General features: G+C 55.0%; 1 protein-coding gene across 1 annotated transcript in view; it reads right to left on the reverse strand.

Annotated features, from left to right (window-relative positions):
• GREB1 (growth regulating estrogen receptor binding 1) overlaps positions 1-24085 on the reverse strand; it is a 76478-nt gene that overhangs the window by 20828 nt on the left and 31565 nt on the right. The window contains exons 11-22 of the mRNA XM_047069808.1: positions 20274-20402; positions 19427-19546; positions 18625-18822; positions 17712-17892; positions 16556-16751; positions 15495-15631; positions 11443-11782; positions 9973-10088; positions 7903-8102; positions 6496-6585; positions 3057-3670; positions 443-545 (exon numbers count right to left, since the gene is read on the reverse strand). Coding sequence (XP_046925764.1) covers positions 443-545; positions 3057-3670; positions 6496-6585; positions 7903-8102; positions 9973-10088; positions 11443-11782; positions 15495-15631; positions 16556-16751; positions 17712-17892; positions 18625-18822; positions 19427-19546; positions 20274-20402 — 2424 coding nt within the window. The remainder of the gene's footprint in view (positions 1-442; positions 546-3056; positions 3671-6495; positions 6586-7902; positions 8103-9972; positions 10089-11442; positions 11783-15494; positions 15632-16555; positions 16752-17711; positions 17893-18624; positions 18823-19426; positions 19547-20273; positions 20403-24085) is intronic.

The raw sequence follows: 24085 nt of genomic DNA on the forward strand, positions 1-24085 counted from the left end.
GGACCTGCCCGGATGGATAACCCCGCTTCTGAAGGCCGTGGTCAAATCCAGCTCAGTTCCAGCTCTGCCGTCTCCCAGCTGGATTCCTGAGCAAGTTACTTATCAGGAAATAAGCAATTATTCTCATGGTGATGTGCAGAAAATTAAAAGTGGCCATTTATGTAAGGTACCCAGCACACTGCTTGCCACTTGGAAGATACTCCGTAAACAGTAGTTATTTTTAGTGGAGTAATTCCATCCCCATGAAGGCCTCCCAGGCACTGTTCTGATATTGAGCAAGATGACGACAGACAAGGGAGAGACAAGAGCACCCCACAAGGCCCCGGCAGTGAGCGTGGTCACTGATCTGAGAATTCCATCTGGAGGGCAAAAGACACAAAGTCAACCCGAGCAACCAGTGACAGAGGATTCCAACCCCAAGGGTCACCAACGCACGACTCACGGATATTGATCTCTTCTTCATCATAAACATCCACTTCCGTCAGCCGGATGAGCATTCTGGACAAAATACTAAGGAACTGCAGGTAAGCACCTGTCTTCCCAACCTGTGAAGACATTGAAATTGGAGCCCACAGTCCGCACACCATCTACGTGCAGGCACCGGCCGGAGCACCGGACCCACTTCGTTTCGCCCACCTTTTTCAAAGACCTCGTCTAATTAAAGCGAGAGCCTGGGGGGCGCAAAGCCATTTCTGGGGAAACGTGGCCCCAAGAAGCATGGCAGGCCGCAGAGGGACTTCCGTGAGGGCAGACCCGCCTGCTTATAAATCACGGCAATGTGTCTCTAGTTTGAATCGGTCACGTTTCCTAAGCTGTTAGAAATAGGACTTTACCACAAACTGAAGGAAGGCTGCTTCAAAAAATGAACTGCCCATATAAAGCATAGTAATGTCTTAAGAGAATCTTGCACAATTACAGATTGCTATTCTTGTGTTAATACGTCTATGGTAAGAGAATAAAATCTTAAGACATAAAAGGCTGGCATCTCATTTCTCCTCTCCTAAGACCAGGAAAAGAAATAAAATTATTTTTCTCTCCTTCCTGCTCTTCCTTCCTGTATCCTAGAGTCCCTGTTCCCTCAGCCCAGCAGCAGGCTAGGACACCATGAATCTTCGTAAAACTTGGTCACAGTTGGTTAAATGGGCACCTGTGGGCCAACTTCCCACCCTGTTACTCCGGGAATGTGCTTTCTGAGCTCTCGGCTCAATGCCTGGTTTATAGCCAGCACTCAACAAATGTTGATGAACAGAAATGACTTAAGGAAATATGAAATATGACTGGGGAAAGCTTCAGAGAAAATATTTGCGATACATGCAGTAGACAGAGGATTAAATTCTGTAACCTCCAAAGAGCTCCTGCAAAGTAACAGGAAAATGTCAGATGCCTGAAGGAAAAATAAACAGGAGAAACAAAGCAGAAAATCCCTGTGAAAGCCATAGCAGTGACCAAGAAACATATAAAAATATATTCAACCTTAATAAAACTATAAGATACTAGGTTTCATCTATCAGACAAAATTTTCTTTAAGATTGAGATATCCAATAACATGACAGTGTGGAGAAACCAGGACCCCTTTTTCCAGTTTATAAAAAGTTAACAGGGGCGCCTGGGTGGCTCAGTCGGTTCAACATCTGACTTTGGCTCAGGTCATGATCTCACGGTTCATGAGTTCGAGCCCCGCGTCAGGCTCTGTGCTGACAGCTCAGAGCCTGGAGCCTGCTTTAGCTTCTGTGTCTACCCCTCTCTCTGCCCCTCCCCTGTTTGCACTCTCTCTCTCCCTCAAAATAAACATAAAAAAAATTTTTTTTTAAAGTTAACACACCCTCCCGTAAAAATTCCAGAACCACACGGTGACAATGAAAGAGAACGTTCACAAATCCTGGTCCCTCTCCAGGTTAACAATTCAGCAGCAATCCTGCCAGCGATTTTTTGGGGGGTATTTTTCACACACAGAGACATACACATACACGCTGATACTTTTTTTTTCCCTTGACATTACACCATGCACGTATTATTCTATAACTTAATTTTTTTTTTAATTTAAATATCTTAAACCTCAGTGTCAGTATACAAGCCTCTGACTCCAACTTCCTAGGCTGAATTGCATGACACAGTTATGCCCGAATTTACTCAACCAACTTTGACCAATGGAATTTAAATTGTTTCCAGTCGCTTTTTTTCACTATTGCAAACGATTCTAAAATGAACGTTCTTACACATATTTGGGGGGGGGGGTTGTATTTCTTGGGGCAGGGTCATCACAAGGAAATTAATACACTGAGCTGGAAGGGAGCAAGTCTCGCACTGTGACAGTGGCAGTACTAATGGGGACAGGAATAACTAGGACACATGCTTTCCACGGTCAGGCCGTGCCCCGGGCACCCTGCGGGGATTCCCTCGCCCGGTGCTCACATTTCTGACGTCATTCTCAGGTGAGGACACCGAGGCACGGAGAAGGCCGGATCCCACGCGGGGTGTCAGGTGAGACCCGAGGCCGAACTTGACCCCAGGCGAGAGCCCACCTTGCACCTCAGCACGGTTCCGACAAAGGCCCTTCCAAGACCCGACCCAGTCTTCCCTCACACGCTCCGGACTCTTGGCAGATGTCTGCCATTTTGACAAGTGAAACGGCCTTTCGTTGTTAGGAAAGCACAGTGGGGGTGAGAGGCTGGGATGGGGACAGGCGGCCAAAATCCTCCAGCGCAGAACCCAGGGCAGGGGGGCTGGTGTGTGTTTCTACCTGGCATGGACTGGCCACGGGACTGAACGAAACAAGGTGGGGAAAGCGGAGTCACAGTCGGACGGAGAAGCACCCGGAGAGAAGCCCCCCGGCCCCCCGCGTCACACAAGGCGAGACGCTGAGGTCGGAGGACGGAAGTTGGCCAGCCGTCGGGGGGGGGGGGGGGGCAGGCAGGTCTCGGCCTCCACCCGGCCGCCCGCTGTAGGGTCTGCTGCGGGGATGGCGAGCTGTGAGGGTGTCGGCCCCCCCGCCCCGGCCCGGTGGGCGCGAACCCGAGAACCCCCACGGGGCCCAGGCCCCGCAGGGCGGCACCCACCTGAGGGGGCCCGCTGAGCAGTAGCCGGCGTGGGTGGAAGCCGTCCACGCGGCCCTCGGTGCGGTTGCTGTAGTCCATGTGGCTGGGCCGGGGCACCGTCCACTGCCGGTAGTAGAGGGACTGCTCCGTGGACGTCATGGTCTTGCTGAGCAGCGGGCGGAAGGAGCTGGCCCACATGACCGAGTGGGAGGGCAGGAGCGAGGCGGCCTTGGGCAGGCCGCTGCTGTCGGTGGCCGTGACCATGTCATACACCAGCTTGGGCAGGAAGACGACGGGCGGCTGGCGGCAGGCCTTGGTCAGGGAGCACCGGGAGGCCTGCGGGACGAGCGCCCCGGACGAGGACGACGAGCCGGAGGAGGACAGCTGGGAGGACGACGGGGTGACCGACACCTGGACGCCCCTCTGGCTGCTCCTGGGGCCGGAGTCCGGCTGGGCGGCCAGCCCGGGGCTGCGCCTGCTGATGACCGACGGCGGTCCCCGGCCAGCGTGGGGCCTCTGCCTCTCCCCGGGGGCCCTGCCCTCCTCCGACGGGCCGCAGGGCTGCGGCGATCGGGCCCGCTGCCCCTGCGAGGGCGCCCCGGGCTGAGCCGAGGACTCGCCGCACGGTGCCGAGCCTGGGGAGGGATGCACCTGTCAGTCACGCCCCGGGAAGGACCCTCGCCAAGGAGCCCACCTTTCTGCTTTCCGCAGCGCAAACCCCCCCGCACTAGACAATCGCTGGGGATCTTCCCGAACGCAATTCCACCTCTGGGCAAATATCAACCCTTTGGTTCTGTGACAAAGGCAAGACTGGCTGAAGGGAGAGAGCGGGTGCCTTGTGGCAGGACTTCAGCCCACACCCTCCCCAGCACCCCGCCCACTGCCTCAAAAGCCTCTCCTTTGCAACCTCCTGACCGGACCTATTCCACAACATCCTGCCTTCAGGGCTCAAGCCAACTCTGCCCCCCCCCCCCCCGTGCACGTGTTCCCCTCTCCTTTCTAGACCCTCACGGAGCTCACATCTCCCCTCTGCACCAGGACAGCGGTGGCTTCTGGTTCAAACTGGCAGCGAAACTCACAGGACCCAGTGGGCTTTACCAAACACCAGACCTGACTTAACCTTTAGGGGTATCCCGGCAAGGAAACGCAGCCCACACAGCAGCCGCTCGAATACGGACTCTCTTTGGCCCCTCCCCTACGTGGAGCACGTTGAGACCCGGGCACACGGGGCCGGCACCCTGCTCTCCTTTTTATCATCCCAGCTCACGGCAGCCCCGCAGACCGCAGGCCCCGCAGGAAGCAGGGCAGATGGGACACTGCACGGTTGTCTTCACCGTCCTTCCCCAGGGGCCGGTGTGGAGAGCAGACTAAGGGAGGCCCGGTACCCCATACACCCTCCTCAGAGAGGCCTTCCCGCCGCCCCGCAGCACTCGGCTCGGCCTGCAGCCCGTTCCCCACACCACGCGGGCGACCTCCCCCCCGGATCCGAGCTCCCCCGCAAGGCCTCCACCGCTCAGCCCCGCAGCTGGCACCTGGCACCCTCCGAGGGAGGGCACGCACCGGCCAGTGCCCCTCCGCCGAAGGCCTGACTCCTGCTGAAATACCTCGTCGTCCTCAGACAAGGCACTTGAAGTGACTGGCTCAGAGTCAAGGGACGAGCCGAAGACCAGAGACGGGGAGGCAGTAAGGGACCTGGGCGCCTGGCCTGGGGCCAAGGGGACAGATGGGCCCGAAGCACGTGAAAGAGGCTTAAGTTTGCAAAAGTAGACCAAGGGAACCCCGATGTCTTCATCCACTTCTCTAGGTTGTGAGGGCCGGCCTGGTAGGACCGGGAGGACAGATACCCACACGGACCTTCCTCTCCATCCACCCCAGACCTCAGCTGCTCTGCCCCCCCCTTGAATCCAGGGGCTCTGTCAGTCTATCAGATGAGACTCACCCCCACCCAGGTCCCCACCCTGACTCGTGTGGCTGTGGCCAAGCCTCACCTCCCTGGGCCCCCAAGTCCTTCACCTCTGAAACGTATGGGTTGTACCCAAGGGCACGAAAGGCATCTCATCAGAGACCCCTACGACCTCAGGACCCTCTGAGGAGTCCTGATTAAGGAAATTGTCTCACCTGACTGAAGAACCCCAGGAGGACAGAGGCCAGCTCATAGCTTGGACCCTCTACTCCTGAAGACACTGCACGGACCAGTGTGCCCCCAGAACCTTCTAGAAAGCGGTCAGGCCAGGATTGGGGAAGAAGCAAACCACCACTCCTCTCGATTCTGAATAGCATCGGTTCATTCGCTCACCCATTCGCCAGCTCCACCCTGGGGCCCCAGGCTCCCCGTACCGTTCGGGGCAGCGGACCCCGGAGGCCGCCGCACTTGGCTTTGCTGACTGACATGAGCCGAGGAGAAGGTCTCCCTTCTGCCACAGAGCTACGGGCCCATGTGGAGGAGGCCTCGTTCTGACCCCCTCTGGCCACAACTGTGGGGAGACCCCCACACGAGGGCTGTGTGGGGAGGGGCAGAGAAGCCAGGAAGGCTCTGACCCCCACAGCTACGCCCTGACCGCGGCCAGGCGCCCGCCCGGAGCTGCAGCCCGTGTGACCGTTCACTGTGCCCGAGCATCAATCACGCTCACTTCCACAGACTGAGCCTCCTCCGTCCAGAAGATCTTCTCTTCCCCAAGAGACCCAAAGGCCAGCTGCCCTCTGAAACCGGCAGCGACTGGGCCGAAACCTGCCCCCACCGGAGGCAAAATTTCCTCTTCGTACGTGCGACCGTCACCCTTCACGCGTGACCACGTGTGCACAAACGATAAGACAGCCTCTCTGGTAACGTAACGTGGTTGAAGAGGAACGATGGACTCCCTGACCGCAGGACCGTACCTACTCTTTCAATGCCCTGACTCAGATGCCAAGTCGGTTCTCGGTAACGGTTGCGACAGGAGGACGGGCGGTGTCGTTGGCGGTGTGCCAGTCCTGACCGCTCCCAGACACCAGGCGTCTCTCAGGCAGAGACTGGGCATCTTACCCACCTTCCCCGCGGTCTGGGTCCGGGGCTGGGTGAACACCTGCTGCCATTTGCTGCTTCCTGCCCCCCCCACCCCCAGAGAAATCTGTGTCCGCTTCTCTCTGCCCTCAGCCTCGACCAGCACACCTCAGGTCAGCCCCTCTCCTCCCCGAAGGCGCAGGGATTCATTCCCCTGCGGAGCAGCAAGGCCACACCGCCCAGCACCAGCCACGGAGGGGGGCGGCGTCCATGATCTTCCCCCGGGAACGCTGAGGTCCTGCCCAAACGCCTCACGTCCCAGATCCCAATCCGGAAACACAACTACTCCCTCAGAAAGCCCAGTTCTTCCAAGGGTCCCTTCTCTTTCCAGTTCTAGGTGAAAATTAAGGATCTCTTTTCATTCTCTGAAATCTCAAAAAGAAACGTCCCAACACGCCACTCTCCCGCCTGGAGACTTACCGGAAGCTTTCGAGGAGAGGGAGGACGACGCCGAATCATGGGAGCAGGACCTCTCCCGCTTCACCGGGCTCCTCTTCTCCGAGGTGGAGCCTGCCCCAAGATACACGCTCGCTGAAAATGCCTCGTGATCCCCACCTTGTGTGCCCGCCCAGCACTTCACAGTTTGCAAGCTGTGCTCCCACCTAGCACCCACCCACCCACCCAACCACCCGGCTAGCATTCTCTAGGCACCCACCTCTGACAGAGCCCTGAGGAGGCAGGTGGGGAGGGACACAGGGCAGGCCACCCAGGCGCTCACGGCTCACGGGGCCCCTTCCCGTGAGCCGCAGCCACAAGGGAGCGTAAGAGGTGCAGACAGAGACCTGGACGCTGGGGGGCCAGGCTCCCACCCAGCACAGGGAAGCAGGAGCAGGTGATATCCTGGAAAGGTGACCCGACCTGAGCTCTGAGGGGCCAGCAGGGGCTTCTAGGTGAAGCCCAGAGGTGGGGGAACTCAAAGCCAGGGGGAGAGCCTCTGTGTGGCCCAGACGTGACAAGAGCAGAGCACAGCCAGGGAACCCAAGAGGTCAGAGTGGCCAACAGCACGGGGAACAGCGGGGCGGGGGGCTGAGAGCGGAGATGAATGAACACTGAGGCTAGAGAGGTAGGCTGTGAAACACCCGGACTGTGGACTCATCCCACGGGCAACGGGCATTTTAACGTCGGGGTCACATTCACGTTTGTGAAAAGAAGCTACGAGTCTGCACGGCAGGCCTTCTAGACTCCGTCTTACAGGTGAGCAGTCTGAGGCCAGGAAACGAGGCACGGCTGTCCCAAGTCACACAGCCAGCAGACGGACCGGGAAGAGAAGCCTGGCCTCCCGACCCTGCTACACCGTCTACCCCACAAACACTTTGCGGTTTTGCATCGACAGCTCTGTCCTTTTTCTTGCTGTTGACGACAGCCACATGCTGTGCTCTGCTCTACCTGCCCCACTACGATTCGGGGCTGCATTTCCAGCTCTTCAAAGGAAACTGGGTCTTTCTCATAAATCTCGATAACGGACACATCCTGTTGATTCACACTACCAGAGGGTAAGGCCACGAACGAGTCAAACAGAGCATGAACCTGAGTCCTGAGAAACTCCAATTTTCCTTCCTATTCTCTAAGACTTCCAGAGCTAGGAAGAACCCATGGGGATTCCCATTTTCTCACACCACCAAAAAAAAAAAAAAAAAAGGCAGGGGAGAGAGCAGAATCAGAATTCAACAATGGACTTGTCATCTTCTCCAAAGATGTATCCAGATAGTTCTCATCGGAGCTGCTGAGCATTGCCCGGGGCCCGAGGGTCACAGCCGTCTGGATGAGTGCAGGCCGCACCCCACCCCCCAAGGAAGAACAGGGGGGAGCAGACCCACCACCTCTCACCTTCCGTCACCAGCTCCTCGTCCTCGTTGTCTGTGCTGCTCAGCTTTTCCGCATCGCTCTCCAAGGGCTCGTTCCGGGCCGCCTTCTCCAAAGAAACCTCGTTGCTCACAAAGTAAGCGGCCAGGCCCAGCTCCTGCTCCAGCGCTGTTCTCACCAAGCAGGAGGAGTTTATCAGACGCAGGTCACAGTACCTCAGAGACCTGGAGGGAACAAGAAGGGATCTACTGAGTATCTTCTACAACGGAGGCACTGCTCCCGGCGCTGGGGGGGAATGGCGATCGGGACCAGCACCCTGCCCCCTCTTCAGGGCCGCAGGACTCGTCTAAACAAAGAAGCAGAAGGCATCACGGTGAGCCTTTGGCAACCAAGTCTGTGGAACGTGAAGTCTCCTGGGGCACCTGCTACGGATTCAGCCCTGTCCTGTGTGTCATCAAAAGAGTGCTTTCAGGCCAGAAGAAAAGCAGGCTTGCACCCCAGCTCTGCCACTTCCTGGGGCCAGAACCTTCTGCAAGCTGGGCAACGTCTTGCAGGCTCAGACTTTTTTCATCTGAAAGGGGAGAGCGAACATTAAGAGCCATCGAAGCGCACTGTCTGAGGACGACATGCGGTTCAGTGGGACGTTTAATTATTCAGTCGACACTTAAAACGTGCCCAGGACGGAGCCGGATGGCAATCAGATCACTGCCATGTTAGAAATACGAGTCTGTCTGGAGAGACAGACACCAGCAAGCGATGAAAGAGGCAGAGGAGGGGACCCAGAGGACAGGCCGACGCAGGGCTCGGGGGGCTTGGTGGAAACAGCAAAAGGCCTGGAGAGAGGCCGGTGTGGGTTCCAATCAGGCCCTGCGGCCTCAGGCAAATGACTTTCCATTGGCTCATCTACAAAGCAGGAGAGTGATGCTGTTGTCGCAAGGAGTGAACGCTGTGTTGAAAGTCTGGCGCGGAGCCTGATAAAAAGAAGGTACTCCGTGAATGTTTGCTCAAACCTAAGATCGCTAAAGACACGGTCTTAGTCCTTAGGGAGCCAAGGGATGGGAAGGAATAATCCATGCGAAAAGCAACAGCCAAGGTCAAACGTTCTGGCCCGTGAGGATGCTGCGTGCCGTGGCCCTTGTGGAAGGAACCCAGGCTTTGGAGTTGGGCGGCCTGGAGTCCGTGGTCTGCCACCCAGGCTTAATCTCTGGAAGTCCCCATTCCTTCACCGCTCAAAGGACCTCTGAAATATTACCTTCCCCCAGGGTTATGGTAGAGTAAAATGAAACACGGCAGTGAGAATCTAGTCCAGTGCCAGCACGTAACAGGAGCTCGATAAACGACCGCTCTTACTGTTTCGATTTACCAGGAAAGACGTGCAAAGGCCCCACAGTCTGGCTCTTCTCCATGGGAATTAAGTAAATCTTTAGGAGCCAACCTGTCATCACCAATTCAAGCACCTGCCTTACTGGAGGCCCAGTGACTTTCCGTCCTGAGTGTCTACCTGTCTGCGTGACGGTCTAGAGACCCCAGGAGACGCTGAGGGGGCTTGCGGCTGACTTCTCCATCCGTGGCTGTGGTCTCCAGGGGAAGAGCCTTCGAGATAGCGTTATGTGTGGAAGAAGGGGTTCTTCCTACGTGGCATCAGCTGCCTGCCACCTCCCAGAACACCTCCCACCCCAGGAGGGCCCGGCTGACACAGCAGCCTGGACACCAGGAGAAACGTGGCCTTGGCCCCCCAGATGATCCGATACTTTCCTAACTGGAACAGCCATCCCTAACGCACGTGGTGATCACTGTGCAGAGAGACAGAGGGAGGCATCAAACCCTAACTCCAGCTGTCGGACCTCCACCCACGGAGCCCAGAAGCAGCCACCCCACCCCGCCCTCGGCCCAAATGGCGCCTGAGAACTAGGAAAAGCGGCCCAGACCTCAGAGACGTCTCACTGCCGTCGGCTGGAAAACAAATCTCTGATGACTCCGAATGTAAAGATTCCACCTGCCGTCGGACAGGGGAAGCCTGGCCTGCCAACCCCCCAAGGCTGTGTGCCTGAGGCCCTTCGAAGACCCCCCGGGGCACAAGCCCCCTCCCCTCACCTTGGTAAGGATTCCCCGTGAGGGTCCATCCCACTGAAGATCAGGATGCAGGGCAGGCCCTCCAGCTCCAGGTAGGTCTGAGGTCTCCACTCGGCGTCCTCGATCTTCTGCCACAGCTGCGGATAATTAAAAAGCCACAAAGCGGTGAGACTCCTTCCTTCCGGGCGAGCCCAGCTCTGTCCTTTCGCGAGAAGGACGGTTCCTCATACTGCAAACAAGCACGTCGTCTGCACTGGCACTGTATTCCCAGCCCCATGGCCCGGCGCGTACCAGCTGTTCCCGAAATACCTGCTGACTGATCCTCTGGAAGAAAGCGCACATCCTCGATTGCGCCTAACGTTTTTGCTGTGTTTTCTTCGCCGTGCTGCCCTGCGTTGCCTTTCACCCACTTCCTACTCAACTGTGCTCTCCGTATGCTTTCTAACCCTCCTGCCTTTCCTATCCTCTCTTGGTGGGTTCAGTGAGAAGCTGTGGGCCAGGAGTTTAAAAAAGCAAGACAGGGTTATTGGGCGCCTGGGTGGCTCAGTCGGTTGAGCGTCCGACTTCGGCTCAGGTGATGATCTCGCAGTTTGTGAGTTCGAGCCCCGTGTCGGGCTCTGTGCTGATAGCTCGCCTGGAGCCTACTTCGGATTCTGTGTCTCTATCTGCCCTTCACCCGGTCGTGCTCCCTCTCTCTCTCTCTCTCAAAAATAAACATTAAAAAAAAAAAAGCAAGACGGGGAGCCTGAGTGGCTCCATCCGTTAAGCATTCAGCTTTTGATTTAGACTCAGGTCACGATCTCATGGTTTGTGGGTTTGAGCCCCACGTGGGGCTCTGCCCTGACAGCACAGAGCCTGCTTGGGATTCTCTACCCTCCCCTCTCTGCCCTTCCCCTGCTCATACTTTCACTATCACTTTCAAGATAAATAAATAAACATTAAAAGTAAATAACTACGGGAGCCTGGGTGGCTCAGTCGGTTAAGCGTCCAACTTCAGCTCAGGTCACAATCTTGCTGTCTGTGGGTTCCAGCCCCGCATCGGGCTCCGTGCTGACGGCTCCGAGCCTGGAGCCTGCTTTGGACTCTGTGTCTCCCGCTCTCTCTGCCCCTTCCCCTGCTCGTGCTCTGTCTCTGTCTGTCTCTCAAAAATAAGCAAACGTTTAAAAAAAAAAAAAGTCTGCTTAAAAAATAAAAATGAATAAAGAGCAGGCCAGTGTGATTTAGGGAAGCAACATTCATTAAGTAATTTGGTGTCGCTGGATGAAAGCTGCAGGTGGGGACACGAGCGGCAGCCAGAGGGGTGGCTGGGTATAGAGGGCACGTGAGGGACACCAACACTGAGGCGCGTGTCGCTGCTCCGTCGCCCCGCCCCGCCCCCGCCCGGTCACCGCGCGCGCGCACACACGCGCGCACACACACGCGCACACACACACCCCACCCCTACCCTGCCGGGCATCTTTCACCCCGCCCGTCCCCGACCGCCGCGCCCACCTTGAGTTGCTTCACGAAGTGCTTCCCGACGGTGATGCCGGAGCTGGGGTTGCCCAGGATGATCTCAAAGTGCTCCTCCAGGGCCAGGCGTGCCCGCACGTGGGCCAGCCGCTCGTAGGCCACGGCCGCCAGCGGGGAGCAGGGCACCCGCAGCAGGACCATGAGCCCGTGGCCGCAGGGGCACTGCTTGGGGGAGTTGATGAGGTTCTGGGTGATCTCCAGCGTCTCCACCGACGTGTAGTTCTTCATCTGCGACAGGCCGCTCACGGCCATCATGGCGGCCGCGTAGTGCTGCACGAGAACAAAGGTCCTGATCACCGCGCTGTGCAGGCGGGGGAACCTGCAACAAACAAGAGAGGCGGGGCGTGACCGCGCGGCCGCGGGGCTCCAGGATGCCCGGGGCGCTCCGCGAGGACCCCGACGACGACGACGACGACACGACGGCGGCGGCCTTCGCCCAGCCGCCACGTGGCCCAACACATCCGCCGGCCCGGGGGCGACGGGACCCCGGAATCGCAGACGCGTGGCGTTTCCTTCCGGAGCCGCTTGCATCCAACCTGCAACACAAGCCTCCCTCAGAGGGCGCGTCAAACACCGCTCCGCCATCGCCAGCGGGGAAACGGAAGCCCAGGCTGGGGGCTGCTGTGGAAAAAAAGATCGGGAAACGGGAAGACACAGCAAAAGGAACGATCTGAAATGAAACAGAGGGAAGCAAAACCCAAGGACCGTAGCATCGGAGAGCTGAAACTTCAAGCACCTTAACGTACGTGGCATTGGATCGCTCTAAAAGGGAGGAGGAGGAGGAACGCAGAAAAAAAATAGAGGAAACAAGGACCGAATTGTTCTCATACTTGCTGAAAACTCAAGTCAGGACAAAGAAACGTGAAGAAAATTATACCATGGCGGATCTTAATTTGCTTAAAATCAGTAACAGATTAAAAGTCTGAACACTTTGGGGCACCTGGGTGGCTCAGTTGGTTAAGCGTCCGACTTCGGCTCAGGTCATGATCTCACGATTCGTGAGTTCGAGCCCCGCGTCGGGCCCTGTGCTGACAGCTCAGAGCCTGGAGCCTGCTTCGGATCCTGTGTCTCCCTCTCTCTCTGCCCCTCCCACACTCACGCGCTCTCTCTCAAAAATAAATAAACATTAAAAAATTAAAATAAAAACAAGTTAATTAAAGTCTGAACGCTTTAAATATCTGCAGTTCACTCTATGTCACTTATTCCTCACTAAAGCTATTGTTTAAAAAAAGAAAAAAAAGAACCACCGTATGGGAGGCAAGAACTCGCCCAGCTCTAAACAGCACGTACAGGTGCAATGTGCTTGCCCCTAAGCCTTTGTGGTTGGCTCTACAGGAAGGAAGCTCCCCAGAAAACATACCGGAATAAACATGGGAGTTGTTAAATGTCTAAATCTCTTAAGTCCCAGTAAGTTTGTGTCAGATTTGCGGCTTCCCAGACAGATTTTCCAGCCATATGCTGGGGTCTGTGTGCAACACATGGAGAATCAACAGTCTGGCCACGCACATGGTGGGGAGAGGCAGTAACCAATGTGTTCTTACCTTTATCGCCTTCTGTCCCAGTTGCCTGTTTCGAGAGAGTTTTCCAGACACAGGATTCCTAGGAAGGGCAGCACGGTGTGGCGGAAAGAACGTCAAACCTGGCTACGGTCCGGGCTGCCACAAACTGGATGTGTGACCTTGGGCAAATCGCTTCTCCTCTCCGGGCCCCAGTTCTCACAATTGTAAAATGGGGTGGTTGGGTGAAATGATTCCTGGGAGTCCCTAGGACTCTCCATAACTCAACACTCCAAAGCCTGATGTTCTCTTCTCACTCCGTGAAATGTGAATTTTCATCTCTGTGCAACACTTCCAGTTTAGCAGAGGGGCGGGAAAGGAAGAGGATGGTGGTGACAGGGACAGTTGTGATGGTGGTGACAACGGCAGTGGCAGCTGACATGAGCACGTAATGTGCGCCAGGCACTGCTCTTAACGTTTTGTGTGTATTCGTCCACTGAACCCTCATGACATTCCCATGTGCTAGGTACTCTTAGCAGGATTGAGACACTTTTCTAAAGTCTCAGCTCATAAGGGACAGACCCAGGACTCGAACCCTGGGAAAGAAGGAACCCTGGGAAGGAAGTGTGACTTTGGAGCCTGAGCGCTCGGCGTACAACTGTTCCTGAGTCTGCACGGGCTCGTGTTTCCTGAAAACTCTCATGAGAAGCCACTAGAAAAGTAGATTTGTTCCCAGGTGAGGGTACGGAAGTTCAGACAGGTTCGGTGGGTTTGCTGAAGGTTAAAACTAATAAAGCATAGGGGCGCCTGGGTGGCTCAGTTGGTTAAGCGCCCGACTTTGGCTCAGGTCATGATCTCGTGGTTCGAGGGTTCGGGCCCCGCGTTGGGCTCTGTGCTGACGGCTTGGAGCCTGGAGCCTGCTTCGGATGCTGTCTCCCCCTCTCTCTGCCCCTCACCCACTCCTGATCTGTCTCTCCCTGTCTCTCAAAAATGAATAAACATATAAAAAAAATTTTTTTAATAAAAAAAGACTAATAAAGTATAAAGCCAGAACGTATGGTCCCCTGGCCACTAGCCGTGAGACCCTCCTCCATACGTACGGTTAGTGGTTCTACTGTTTTGGAGTCGATGGCAAGGACTTGGTCTGGCTTCACTCCAAAACCTCCCACGTGACCTCCCACGTGACCTAAGTGTGTATCTTCCTCTGCCACATGGGGGTAACAGGATCCGTCTCACCGTGCCGCCGTGAGGATTACACGAGGCAATACACGTAGAGTATTGGGCCCAAAGTTACCTACAGCTCGCTAAGCAGCCAGCAGGAGGAGGTGCATGAGCAGGGCAGAGAGGCAGAGGCGGGGCTCCCTCGCTCAGCAAGTTTATGGCTCTCGGCTGCCCGTGTGTGAGGTGGAGAAGCGGCCTGATTAAGCCCATCAGCGTCACCGCGCCGAAAGGGATTTCGTTCCTCAAAGGGCGTTCTGGGGAACACCAGTCCCCCGATGTCCAGGAGATGCCACCTACTCTAGTTCCACTCTAGTCACAGCACGCGGGGCAACTGAAGGCTCGGGGACTCTCGTGGAAAAGCAAACCTTAAACGTAAGGGTGCTGCGACACGGGTGACCGTGGAACCCCTTTCGGCAGAAACAGCCGTCAGCATCCAGCCAAAGCAGGACAGCTCGGAAGACAGCTTGGAACACACCTTGAGAAGCACACGCCTGGTTTAACGCCCTCGTTGGCAAGTGAGGACGAGGTGCCGTGAGGGCAGGTGGCAGGGCCCAGCTCAACACCAATAGCGGCAGAGATCATTTTGTTTCGCACTAGGCAGTCTGCAAAACTTGGCCGGGCTTCCCGACGTACAAACTGTGTGGATGGCGGCAATCGTTTAACCTCCGGGGGCCTCGGTTTCCTCGTCTCGGAAATGGCAGCTTTAAATCCACCTCAGAGGTCTGCTGTGACACGGGCTAAAAGGGCCGGCTGTAGAGTCGGGCTGATTCTGGAGGTTCACAAAAACGGCTGCAGCCCTTGCCCGACGTGTGGCCCAAGGAAGTCACGGGGGCCCCTCTGAGCCTCTGTTTACTTGCAAAAGGGAGATAATCATAGCAACGGCGAGAGAAGTGGCGAGGACTGAATAAGATAGTGAAACTAAGGAGCAGCGCCGAGCACACAACCAGCACTCAACAGATGATACACAAAGGACGTGAGACATGAAGCCCCCTGGGACTGTCGCCGTCGCTCCCCTTAAAACCTTTGGGTGTCTTACCTCCCACTTCCTTGGTTTCCCTGAGTCTCAAACACCCCATTCCACATTCCAACATGTTTCTGCCCATTCTCATTTCTAAAACGTTCTAGAACAATGGCACAACAGATATCACTGGCCCAACGTGCAGGGCAAGAAATAAGCCAGGGTCCCTTTCATGGAGGGACGGTCACCCAGGAAAGGAGGAAGGCGGCTCCCTCCCTGGAACTCTCTGGCCGCACATGCTTCCACTGGCACGGGACTCCTGAGCATTTGTAGCAACTTCCAACAGAGACGTGTACCTTTTTCCTAATGCTGTGACCATGGCCTCAAAGGAGCTGTCATATCTGAGCAAAGGGAGGCTGTGTCCCGAAAGGGTGGACTCAATGAACTCTGACAGCCCGAAGTACTTCTTGTTCTCAGGATATAAGTCCACCCCCTAAAACAGAGAGGAACATCGGTCACTCAGACACTGCACTTGTGGGGACTCAGAGATTCACACGCCGCAGATGACCAGGACCAGCCTCTTGGTCTAAACGGTGCTGACTCTGTTGTCCTTTGCACGATGCTTTATACGTTAACTTCTCTCCGCAGACCCAGAGCACAGAGCGTTCTCTACTGAAAGGAGGGTGCATCCCTACCCGTCAACACTTTTCCATTCATTTGACCCCAGGGCCTTTGCCAAGAAGAAAATCAGCCTCGTTCTTTAAACCCACAACTTTGTTAAGACTTTCTTTCCAACCATTTTAAGCTAGTTTTAGGGAAAGGCAAATCAACCATCTGACATTCAGCTGCTATTGAAATCAGCAGGAAAAAAAAAAAAAAAATGCATCCCCCTGATCAATTTCACTCCCACTGACTTAACATTCCTCCCAAAATATCATCAGAGCCTCTCAAAAGTCAGAGCGTAGCAGATAAAACTGCCAAGACACGACCTTTGCCCTCAAACAGCACCACGGTTGAGCGCGGGGGCCACAGAGCCAGGCGGACTGGGTCACTTCTTGGCTCTGCCACTATCTGGCTGCACAGTCTTTGGACGAGTGGCTCAGTCTTCTTCTCTCCATTTGCAAATCAGAAATCGTCCAAGCCCCTGCCTCGTGTAGGAGTTCATATGACAAAGCCCTCAGAACAGTGCCTCCCTACACACGTTAAGATGGGGAATCTAACCAATGTATGTTGGGAGAGTTTCTAAAGACCAGGAAGGGGTTAAAATCTAACTCTGGGTCAACTCAAAGACCCAAGAAACGGGGACCCACTGGGCCCCCAAACGACGCTAGTCAATCAGGAGTCTTACTAACCAGAATTTCTCCCACCTCAGCTGGTGTCATTGTGACCCCAGGCCCCACAGCCCGGCGGCACTCACATTGCTGTAGGAGGCGGGCCAGTGGATCTCATTGTAAGGGCTGATGAGGGTGTGCTGTGTCTGCAGAGCGTAAGGGAAGGAAGTCACGTGAAGCGTCACGATGTTCGGGGCCTCCTTCACCTCTCTGCAGTTCAGCAACCGGTCCACCAATCCCACAGCCGGGTCACTTTGGGAATAGAGATTATGAACAGCGCTACTGAGGAAGGAAAGGGGGGGAAAGCAACAGTGAGTGGAACGAAGGCACTCTGTAATTTTACGAGGATCAAGCAGTTGAATACGTGTGTAACTAGCCCCACCCCCCAAATCTGCAAGTGATCAAAGCTTCTGGCTCTGTGCACCTGTCAGGGATGCCCTGACACTCATCGCTTATTAAAAACCTGGCTGGGGGAACAGTATTCATGGAGGACTGCTTTGCAGGCTACACAATCCTCCTACTCCTCGAGAGCAGTGACTCTCACCCAGGAGTGCTCCTTTGTGGCCCCGTCCCGTTGCGTACTTTTGCCTCCTGAAATTTTCCCCCGAGACTCCTACTGACCTGAAGCGATCCTGAGAGGATATAAAATGGCACACTCTGTATTACATTTAAAGAACAGGACCAGGAAGGGGAAGCATTTTGGCCAAGGAGCCAAGGAGGGCAGCACAGCTCAGCCGTTCCCTGTGGGCCACGGCCTCAGCCTTCCCTTCCAGCCATCCAGCAAAACAGAGAAAACAAAGTGATTAGCCCTTTCGGTGGCAGGGAGCTACTCGGAGAAACCTACGTCCAAATGGATGTTCACAATACAGCTCTTTCTACAATTCCGGATGTACAAATGCAGGGACCCGATGCTGCATCCCCTTCGTATGGGTGATCTTTGAGTTTCTGGCCAGCCCTAAGCTTCTGACTCTGTGCCAAATCAGAGCCCCACTCTGCGATCTGACCCGGGATCTCCCTTCCCTCCTCACCCAGTCAGTGACAATGTCTAAATGCACAGCCCTCGGGCCAGTCCAGATGCCCTCCAGCTCTAACGTTCTGGAACGCATCCATGGCATTGGCTTACAAACGCCAAGACCCCCGACGTCACTCATCTTTTCAAGGCTTGTACCCACAGCCCCAAGTGTCCCCCATATATTAGCATAATAAAATGTCAACCCCGCCATATGCCAAAGCCACGCTCACCTCACGAGGTCCCAGTGGGCGTGGTCGTGGATCAGGACAAAGAGCGTATGCGGATTCTGAAAGGAGTTTTGCAGAAAGGACTTAAATTTTGTCTGCGCTTCAGCATCAAGCTTCAAAACATACTGTTCAACCCTCTGCTTGGTCATGTGCTCCTTTTCCAAGCCGAGCTCCGCCAAAACCCCTGTAACGTGGCAAAAAACACATCACAAGTAAAACGGGATGAGAAAAACCCTTATCACAAGCTTCTCCTTCATTTGGTGGGCGCCTGCCGGGCACCTCCTATCTGGCCGGCGCTCCGGTAGGCCCTGAGGCTACAGGGATGGGCGAGACACGGGAGAGGCGGGGCAGCGGACCCCAGGCAGACCACTGTCACACGTGTCTGCAGGAGCTGGGCACAGAGGCGGGCCTGTTTCATAGCGTGGTGTGTGCACACAGCAGCCTGCCCAGGGGCCACAGCCAAGCTGGCCTCATGATGCAGGTGATCCCGGGCACGGCGTGACTGAAGGGAAAGGTAAGGTCCGCCCCCCCGCCCCCCGCCAACCCCAGCAAAACCTTCTCCCAGCCTGAATGCCACTGAGCTGCAGGTTATATAACATAAAGCTAGGACATTTAAGACATTGACTCTTCATGTATTTAGTATTTCATCCCCTTGAAAACACAGGGAGAATACATTAAGTTGAAGCAGGATATCGACACACAGGTCATTGACCTGAGCGGGACAGAGTGGAAACATTTGCCATCTCTGAGCGTCTGTTTCATGATCCACGAAATGGGGGTAATAATACTTGCCCTATCTACTTGGGAGGCAAAGACTGGTATTTCAAATCCAAATCTGAATTTAAGGGGATAAAAGCTTCTCCATGTAGCCATCACAACGTGTCCCCTGAATGTCCCCCCCACCCCCCGCCGATACCTGAATGCCAGACGTGGAACAGGGTTTGCTGATAGGTCACTTCTGAGGGTGGAATACAAATCAGAAAGTCCACCTTCTCAAAGGATCCTAAGTCCAAATTCTGGGTGCTGGAATCCGCAATTGAACACACATGGGAGAGGAGCTTCTGAGCCACGGCCAGCTGGAAAGGCCGGATGTGGTGGGGCTCCAGATTGTAACCTGGAACCAGAGCCCCCATAAAGGCGAGGTACACTCAAGAGCAGAGAGCTAGGGAGTCACGCAGGGGGCCCCTGTCTAGTGCACAAAGTGACCAAAGGGGGAAACACACCAACATTTATCCGGTGCCTGCTCTGGGCTATGTACCATTTCACACTGTCTGTAATTTAATAATAAAAGAATGAACAGCACTCAGGGAGCACAGAGGCAGTGACCTACTGTACCCGAAGGGGACAAAGACAGCATCTCAGGGAACGTGACACCGAGACTGGACTTTGGAAGAGGCTGCAAGTTCTCTGGAAGGGAAGGAAACTATCACAGCTCTTCGGGAACCTGGGAGGAATAAACTATTTCAACAATGCACTGATAAGCTGGAAAGCAACACAGAGCAATGCACTATCTCAGGAAAAGTGTGCGTTTCAGGGTAAGAGGAGACTATTGGCGTTAAAGACTCCAATTAAAATTATATATTAGTCCAGTTTGATGCTAAGAAGATGCCCTGCCTCCCGGATGCGTCTCTAACATTGCTTCCTCACAGCCCCTGGTGTCCCCTGGCCGCTGGCTCACTAGCCCGGACCCTGGCCGCTGGCTTCCAGGCGTCACTCACTTGTGCATGCCGGTGCATCCGGGGATGCTGATTTGGTGACAGAGGAGGCAGTAAGTGACGATGAAATATGGCCTTGATTTTCCTGATGAAATTTGTCCAGCAAAATGTCAATGTCCCCCTCTGCCCAAAACAGAGAGAAAAACAGAAATGGGTTTTCCATCCCAGTGAAATTCGGCAAATATCCATGCAACGTCTACTAGGTATGAGGCGCTGTCCCGGGCCTGGGGTAATGGAAATAAAGAAGCCAGGGCCCATCCAGCCCCGGAGCCCACGGCTTGTAAGGCAGGCAAACAGTCAGAGAAAATGGCACGGTGATGTGGTAGGTGCCAGGACAGAAGGAAGAGCCAGATGCTAAAGGACAGGAGGAAGGGGTCTGAGCCCATCCTAGAGGAGGGGGGGCAGGGACAGTTTATGGGAGGAAATGGGTTGAGGAGCCAGGCAGAGAGGGGTGAAGGGCACAGATCTCACAGCATAGAACACATGGACTGAGGCACCGCTCCAGCAAGAAGCCGTAAGCAATCCGGAGGGGGAGCTGGGGAGCAGCCGTGCATGGGGCCAGGGAATACAGAGGAGGCACGAGACCCTCGTGTGCCCCCAAAACCAGAAACCACAAAGCCCCCCCACCTAGGAGAGCCCACAGTCAGTGCACGAAGATGGCCGGCCAGAAACCACCACAGAAAGGGTTGTAAATGCTAATACAGACAACGGAGGGTACGGCCTGAACATCCAAATCCAGGCCAGCCTCGGCAGGTCCCTCGGCAGGTCCCCTCCGAGAGAACTTCACCTCTGAGTCTTTGTTTCTGCCCTTCCCGCTCGTGAATTTACACCGGTCTCCCCACGGGCTTACCTGGACAGAGGGTGCTGAAAAACGCCCCCAACAAGTCCACCTTCCCGGTAACCAGCTCGTAATTGACTTCTTTCTGGTACTCCGCTGGGGTGAGGAGGCTCTCAGAAAGAATTCGGGCTTGGTATTTTCCTGGAAAACAAACAACTCTCACTGGGCCCCTCCACTTAGAATTAGCACGTGAGCCCAGGGACGACAGTCTGTCTCCTCTCTCTCCCGCAAGCCTGTCACCATGCCTGGTCACGAGCAGGTGTTCATGTTGGTTAAACGAATAAATGGCGTAAAGCATCTTGGCCCAGGTTAACAGGATAACAAGAGGGGAAACCCAGAACACTGGCCTCGGAACCTCTCTTCCCGCTTAGTAGCCGTGTAACCTGAGATACTTAACCGTTCTGGCCCCGTCTCGCCTCCTGAAACACAGGAATGACAGCACTTCAGGACTGTCCTGAGGACTGTAAACCAGGCACTGTTTATAAAAATCCTTAGTCCATCCCTGAGGCACAACAGGCCACCAGGTTTATTTCTGAGAGTGCTACTCAAATCACACAAGTAATTTATTAAAAAAAAAAAAAAAAACAGAATGAGTTTAGGATCAAGAATGCTTACGGATAACTGAGGCAGTGCATAGCAACAATATACACTTTTTAAGTAAATAAAAAGATATGGGGGCGCCTGGGTGGCGCAGTCGGTTAAGCGTCCGACTTCAGCCAGGTCACGATCTCGCGGTCCGTGAGTTCGAGCCCCGCGTCGGGCTCTGGGCTGATGGCTCAGAGCCTGGAGCCTGTTTCTGATTCTGTGTCTCCTTCTCTCTCTGCCCCTCCCCCGTTCATGTTCTGTCTCTCTCTGTCCCAAAAATAAATAAACGTTGAAAAAAAAAATAAAATAAAATAAAAAATTAAAAAAAAATAAAAAGATATGAAAATTTCAGGCTTAAAACAAGTAACACCTGTGGGGTCATTTTTTTTAAACAGTTTAAAAAATAGGAGTATAGTGATTGGCCAAAAATTATTCTGAAATTGACAAACTGACCCACGAAGATCTATGAATACCATACAACAGTGTTAAGAGGGATGTTTTATTTTTATTTTTTTGGATGTTTATGTATTTTTGAGAGACAGAGAGGAAGAGCGCAAATGGGGGAGGGGCAGAGAGACGGGGGGACACAGAATCTGAAGTGGGCTCCAGGCTCCGAGCAGTCAGCACAGAGTCCGATGCGGGGCTCGAACCCACAAATCATGAGATCATGACCTGAGTTGAAGTCGGACGTTTAACCAACTGAGCCACTCAGGCGCCCCGAGAGTGATGTTTTAAATCCTAATAGTCCCATTTAAGCTGAGAAATCTGTTTGTATTCATGAGTTGTTCTTTCTTTTTTTTTTTTCAAAGAGAAATTTGAAGCCAGAAGGATTCTTTTATTTTTAGTGTTTATTTATTTTGAGAGAGAGCGAATGTAAGCCAGGTAGGAACAGAGAGAGAAGGACAGAGAATCTCAAGCAGGCTCCGCACTGTCAGCGCAGAGCCCGATGTGCGGCTCAAACTCACGAAGAGTGGGATCATGACCTGGGCCCAGACCAAGAGTCAGTCGCTTAACCGACTGAGACACCCAGGCGCCCCTGCATTCATGACACTTCAATCGTGCTGACTACCCCTTAATCTCCTTCAATTTCCTGAGAAAATGTTAGACTTAGGAATTCCGTGTTCTTTTTAACTAACAGGACGAAGCTGGGAAATAATTAGCCATTGCTATTGCTCTGGGAGAGGAACTAATGAGGTCAATGAATTAATGAGGTCACTGCATTAATGTGCACAAAGATCAGCCTGGCCCATAAAAGTTGCTTGACACACCCGATCTCCTCCAGGGAGCTGTCCCCTGCTTCCGCTCATTCACCTGCAACCAGGGGCGTGCCCTGGGTGTGGTCACCACTGATAACTCCGCCCCTCTGCCTCCTGCAACGAGGGGCGTGCCCTGGGCGTGGTCACCACTGACAACTCCGCCCCTCTGCCTCCTGCAACGAGGGGCGTGCCCTGGGCGTGGTCACCGCTGACAACTCCGCCCCTCTGCCTCCTGCAACGAGGGGCGTGCCCTGGGCGTGGTCACCGCTGACAACTCCGCCCCTCTGCATCCTGCAAGGAGGGGCTTGCCCTGGGCGTGGTCACCACTGATAACCCCGCCCCTCTGCACCCTCCACTCCCTTCAGCCTGCTCCCCAGCCACCTCTGACACTCCAAAAACTCCCCCGCTCTTCAAATCCATAGAGCCTCCCAGGCGTGCTCCTGCTTTCTCTTCTTGTCCCCCTCCCTTGAGGGAGAGCCCACGTCCAGCAATACTCAGTCCCAACGTCCCTCCCCACAGCCGTGCTCCACCCTCTGCATCAAACCCCCTTCCTGCTCTGGGTCTTTACGGAGCTGCCAGACGCGGCTGGAGAAAAGACCACGGTCATGCCCACTCGACTCCCGTAAACCCGCTGTGCGCAGCAGCCCCGGCCCTGTCCCCTGCTGGAGGACAGAGCAACCACCTGTGACGCATCCCAGGGCCCCGCCACCTGTCCACCTGTGACGCATCCTTCCCACTGCCAAACATACACCGCGCGACTCAGAACCACCACAAAAACCTGATCCCGTTCCGCCTCCAATTATTATCTCTGTTCTCTATTCCTTGTAAGGCAAAATTTCTCAAAACGGTTGTCTCCCTTTGCTTCTTTGCTCCTCATCTCTTGAGCCCAATCCAGTGGCGCCCTCATCCACCAGCACCGCTGTGTCCGCATCACTGATGGCCATGCGGCGGACAGAGGGAGGAGCCCGTTCGGACTCAAACAGGAGCATTTGGCCCAGTCGCTGCCTCTCCCTTCTTGAAGCACGCCTCCCCCACCCCCCACCTCCACCCCTCGGCCTCCAGAACATTCTCTCCTTCCACTCTCAGGTCTGCTTCTCCATTTCCTCCCCTCACGGGACGGGACCTCAGACAGCCCTCGCCCCGCACTCACCGGATGGGTCCTGGCATCACCTCTGGGCTCTCAGGCCCCCAACGTGCTGACTACCCCTTAATCTCTGTCCTGAACTTTGGACTTTCTACCCAGCTGCCCACCCACGCGGCCACCACGACATCTGAAGCATGGGCCGGGCTGGTGCGGGAGAACTTGAGATTCCAGCACGACCTCCCTGCCACCCCTTCCCTCCACGAGGACAATTTCAATTTTTCTTTATTTTATTTATTTATGTTGAGAGAGAACACAAGCAGGGGAGGGGCAGAGAAAGAGGGACAGAGAGAAGCCCAAGCAGGCTCCGTGTTGCCAGCGCAGAGCCCGGCTAAGGGGCTCCATCCCACAGACCGTAGGATCATGACCCGAGCCAAAACCAAGGGCCGGACGGACACTTAACCGACTGAGCCACCCAGGTGCCCCTAAATTAAATGTTTTCAAAAACAGAAATGCTTCTGCAGTTCCTGCCATCTCAGCGGATGGTGTCTGCATCAGCTACACAGCCAAAGCCCTCGGGGTGTTCCCACACAGTCCACACGGCCCCCCCCCCGGCCCCCCCCCACTGCAAATCCCACAGGTACCCACCCCACAGACACCCAGAATCAGGCCGCTCCTCTGCGCCTCCCCCAGCCCAGCCCCGGCCACCCGCACTGGGCACTGGATGAATCCAGCCCCTCCCCAGGGACCCAAATAGGGGGCTCTCCACACCCAAATAGGTCATTGATTCTTCTAAAACAAAAGCCAGGTCACAGCCCTTCTCTGGTCAAAATCGTGCAACGGTCTCTCAATTCACACAGGGAACAATCCAAAGCTCTGATAAGGCCGTCAGGGCCCCCACA

The sequence above is a fragment of the Lynx rufus genome, unplaced genomic scaffold (assembly GCF_022079265.1).
Source record: "Lynx rufus isolate CCGP_SWC_20201006 ecotype Redwood Valley unplaced genomic scaffold, mLynRuf1.p SCAF_8, whole genome shotgun sequence".
NCBI classification, from domain to species: Eukaryota; Metazoa; Chordata; class Mammalia; order Carnivora; family Felidae; genus Lynx; species Lynx rufus.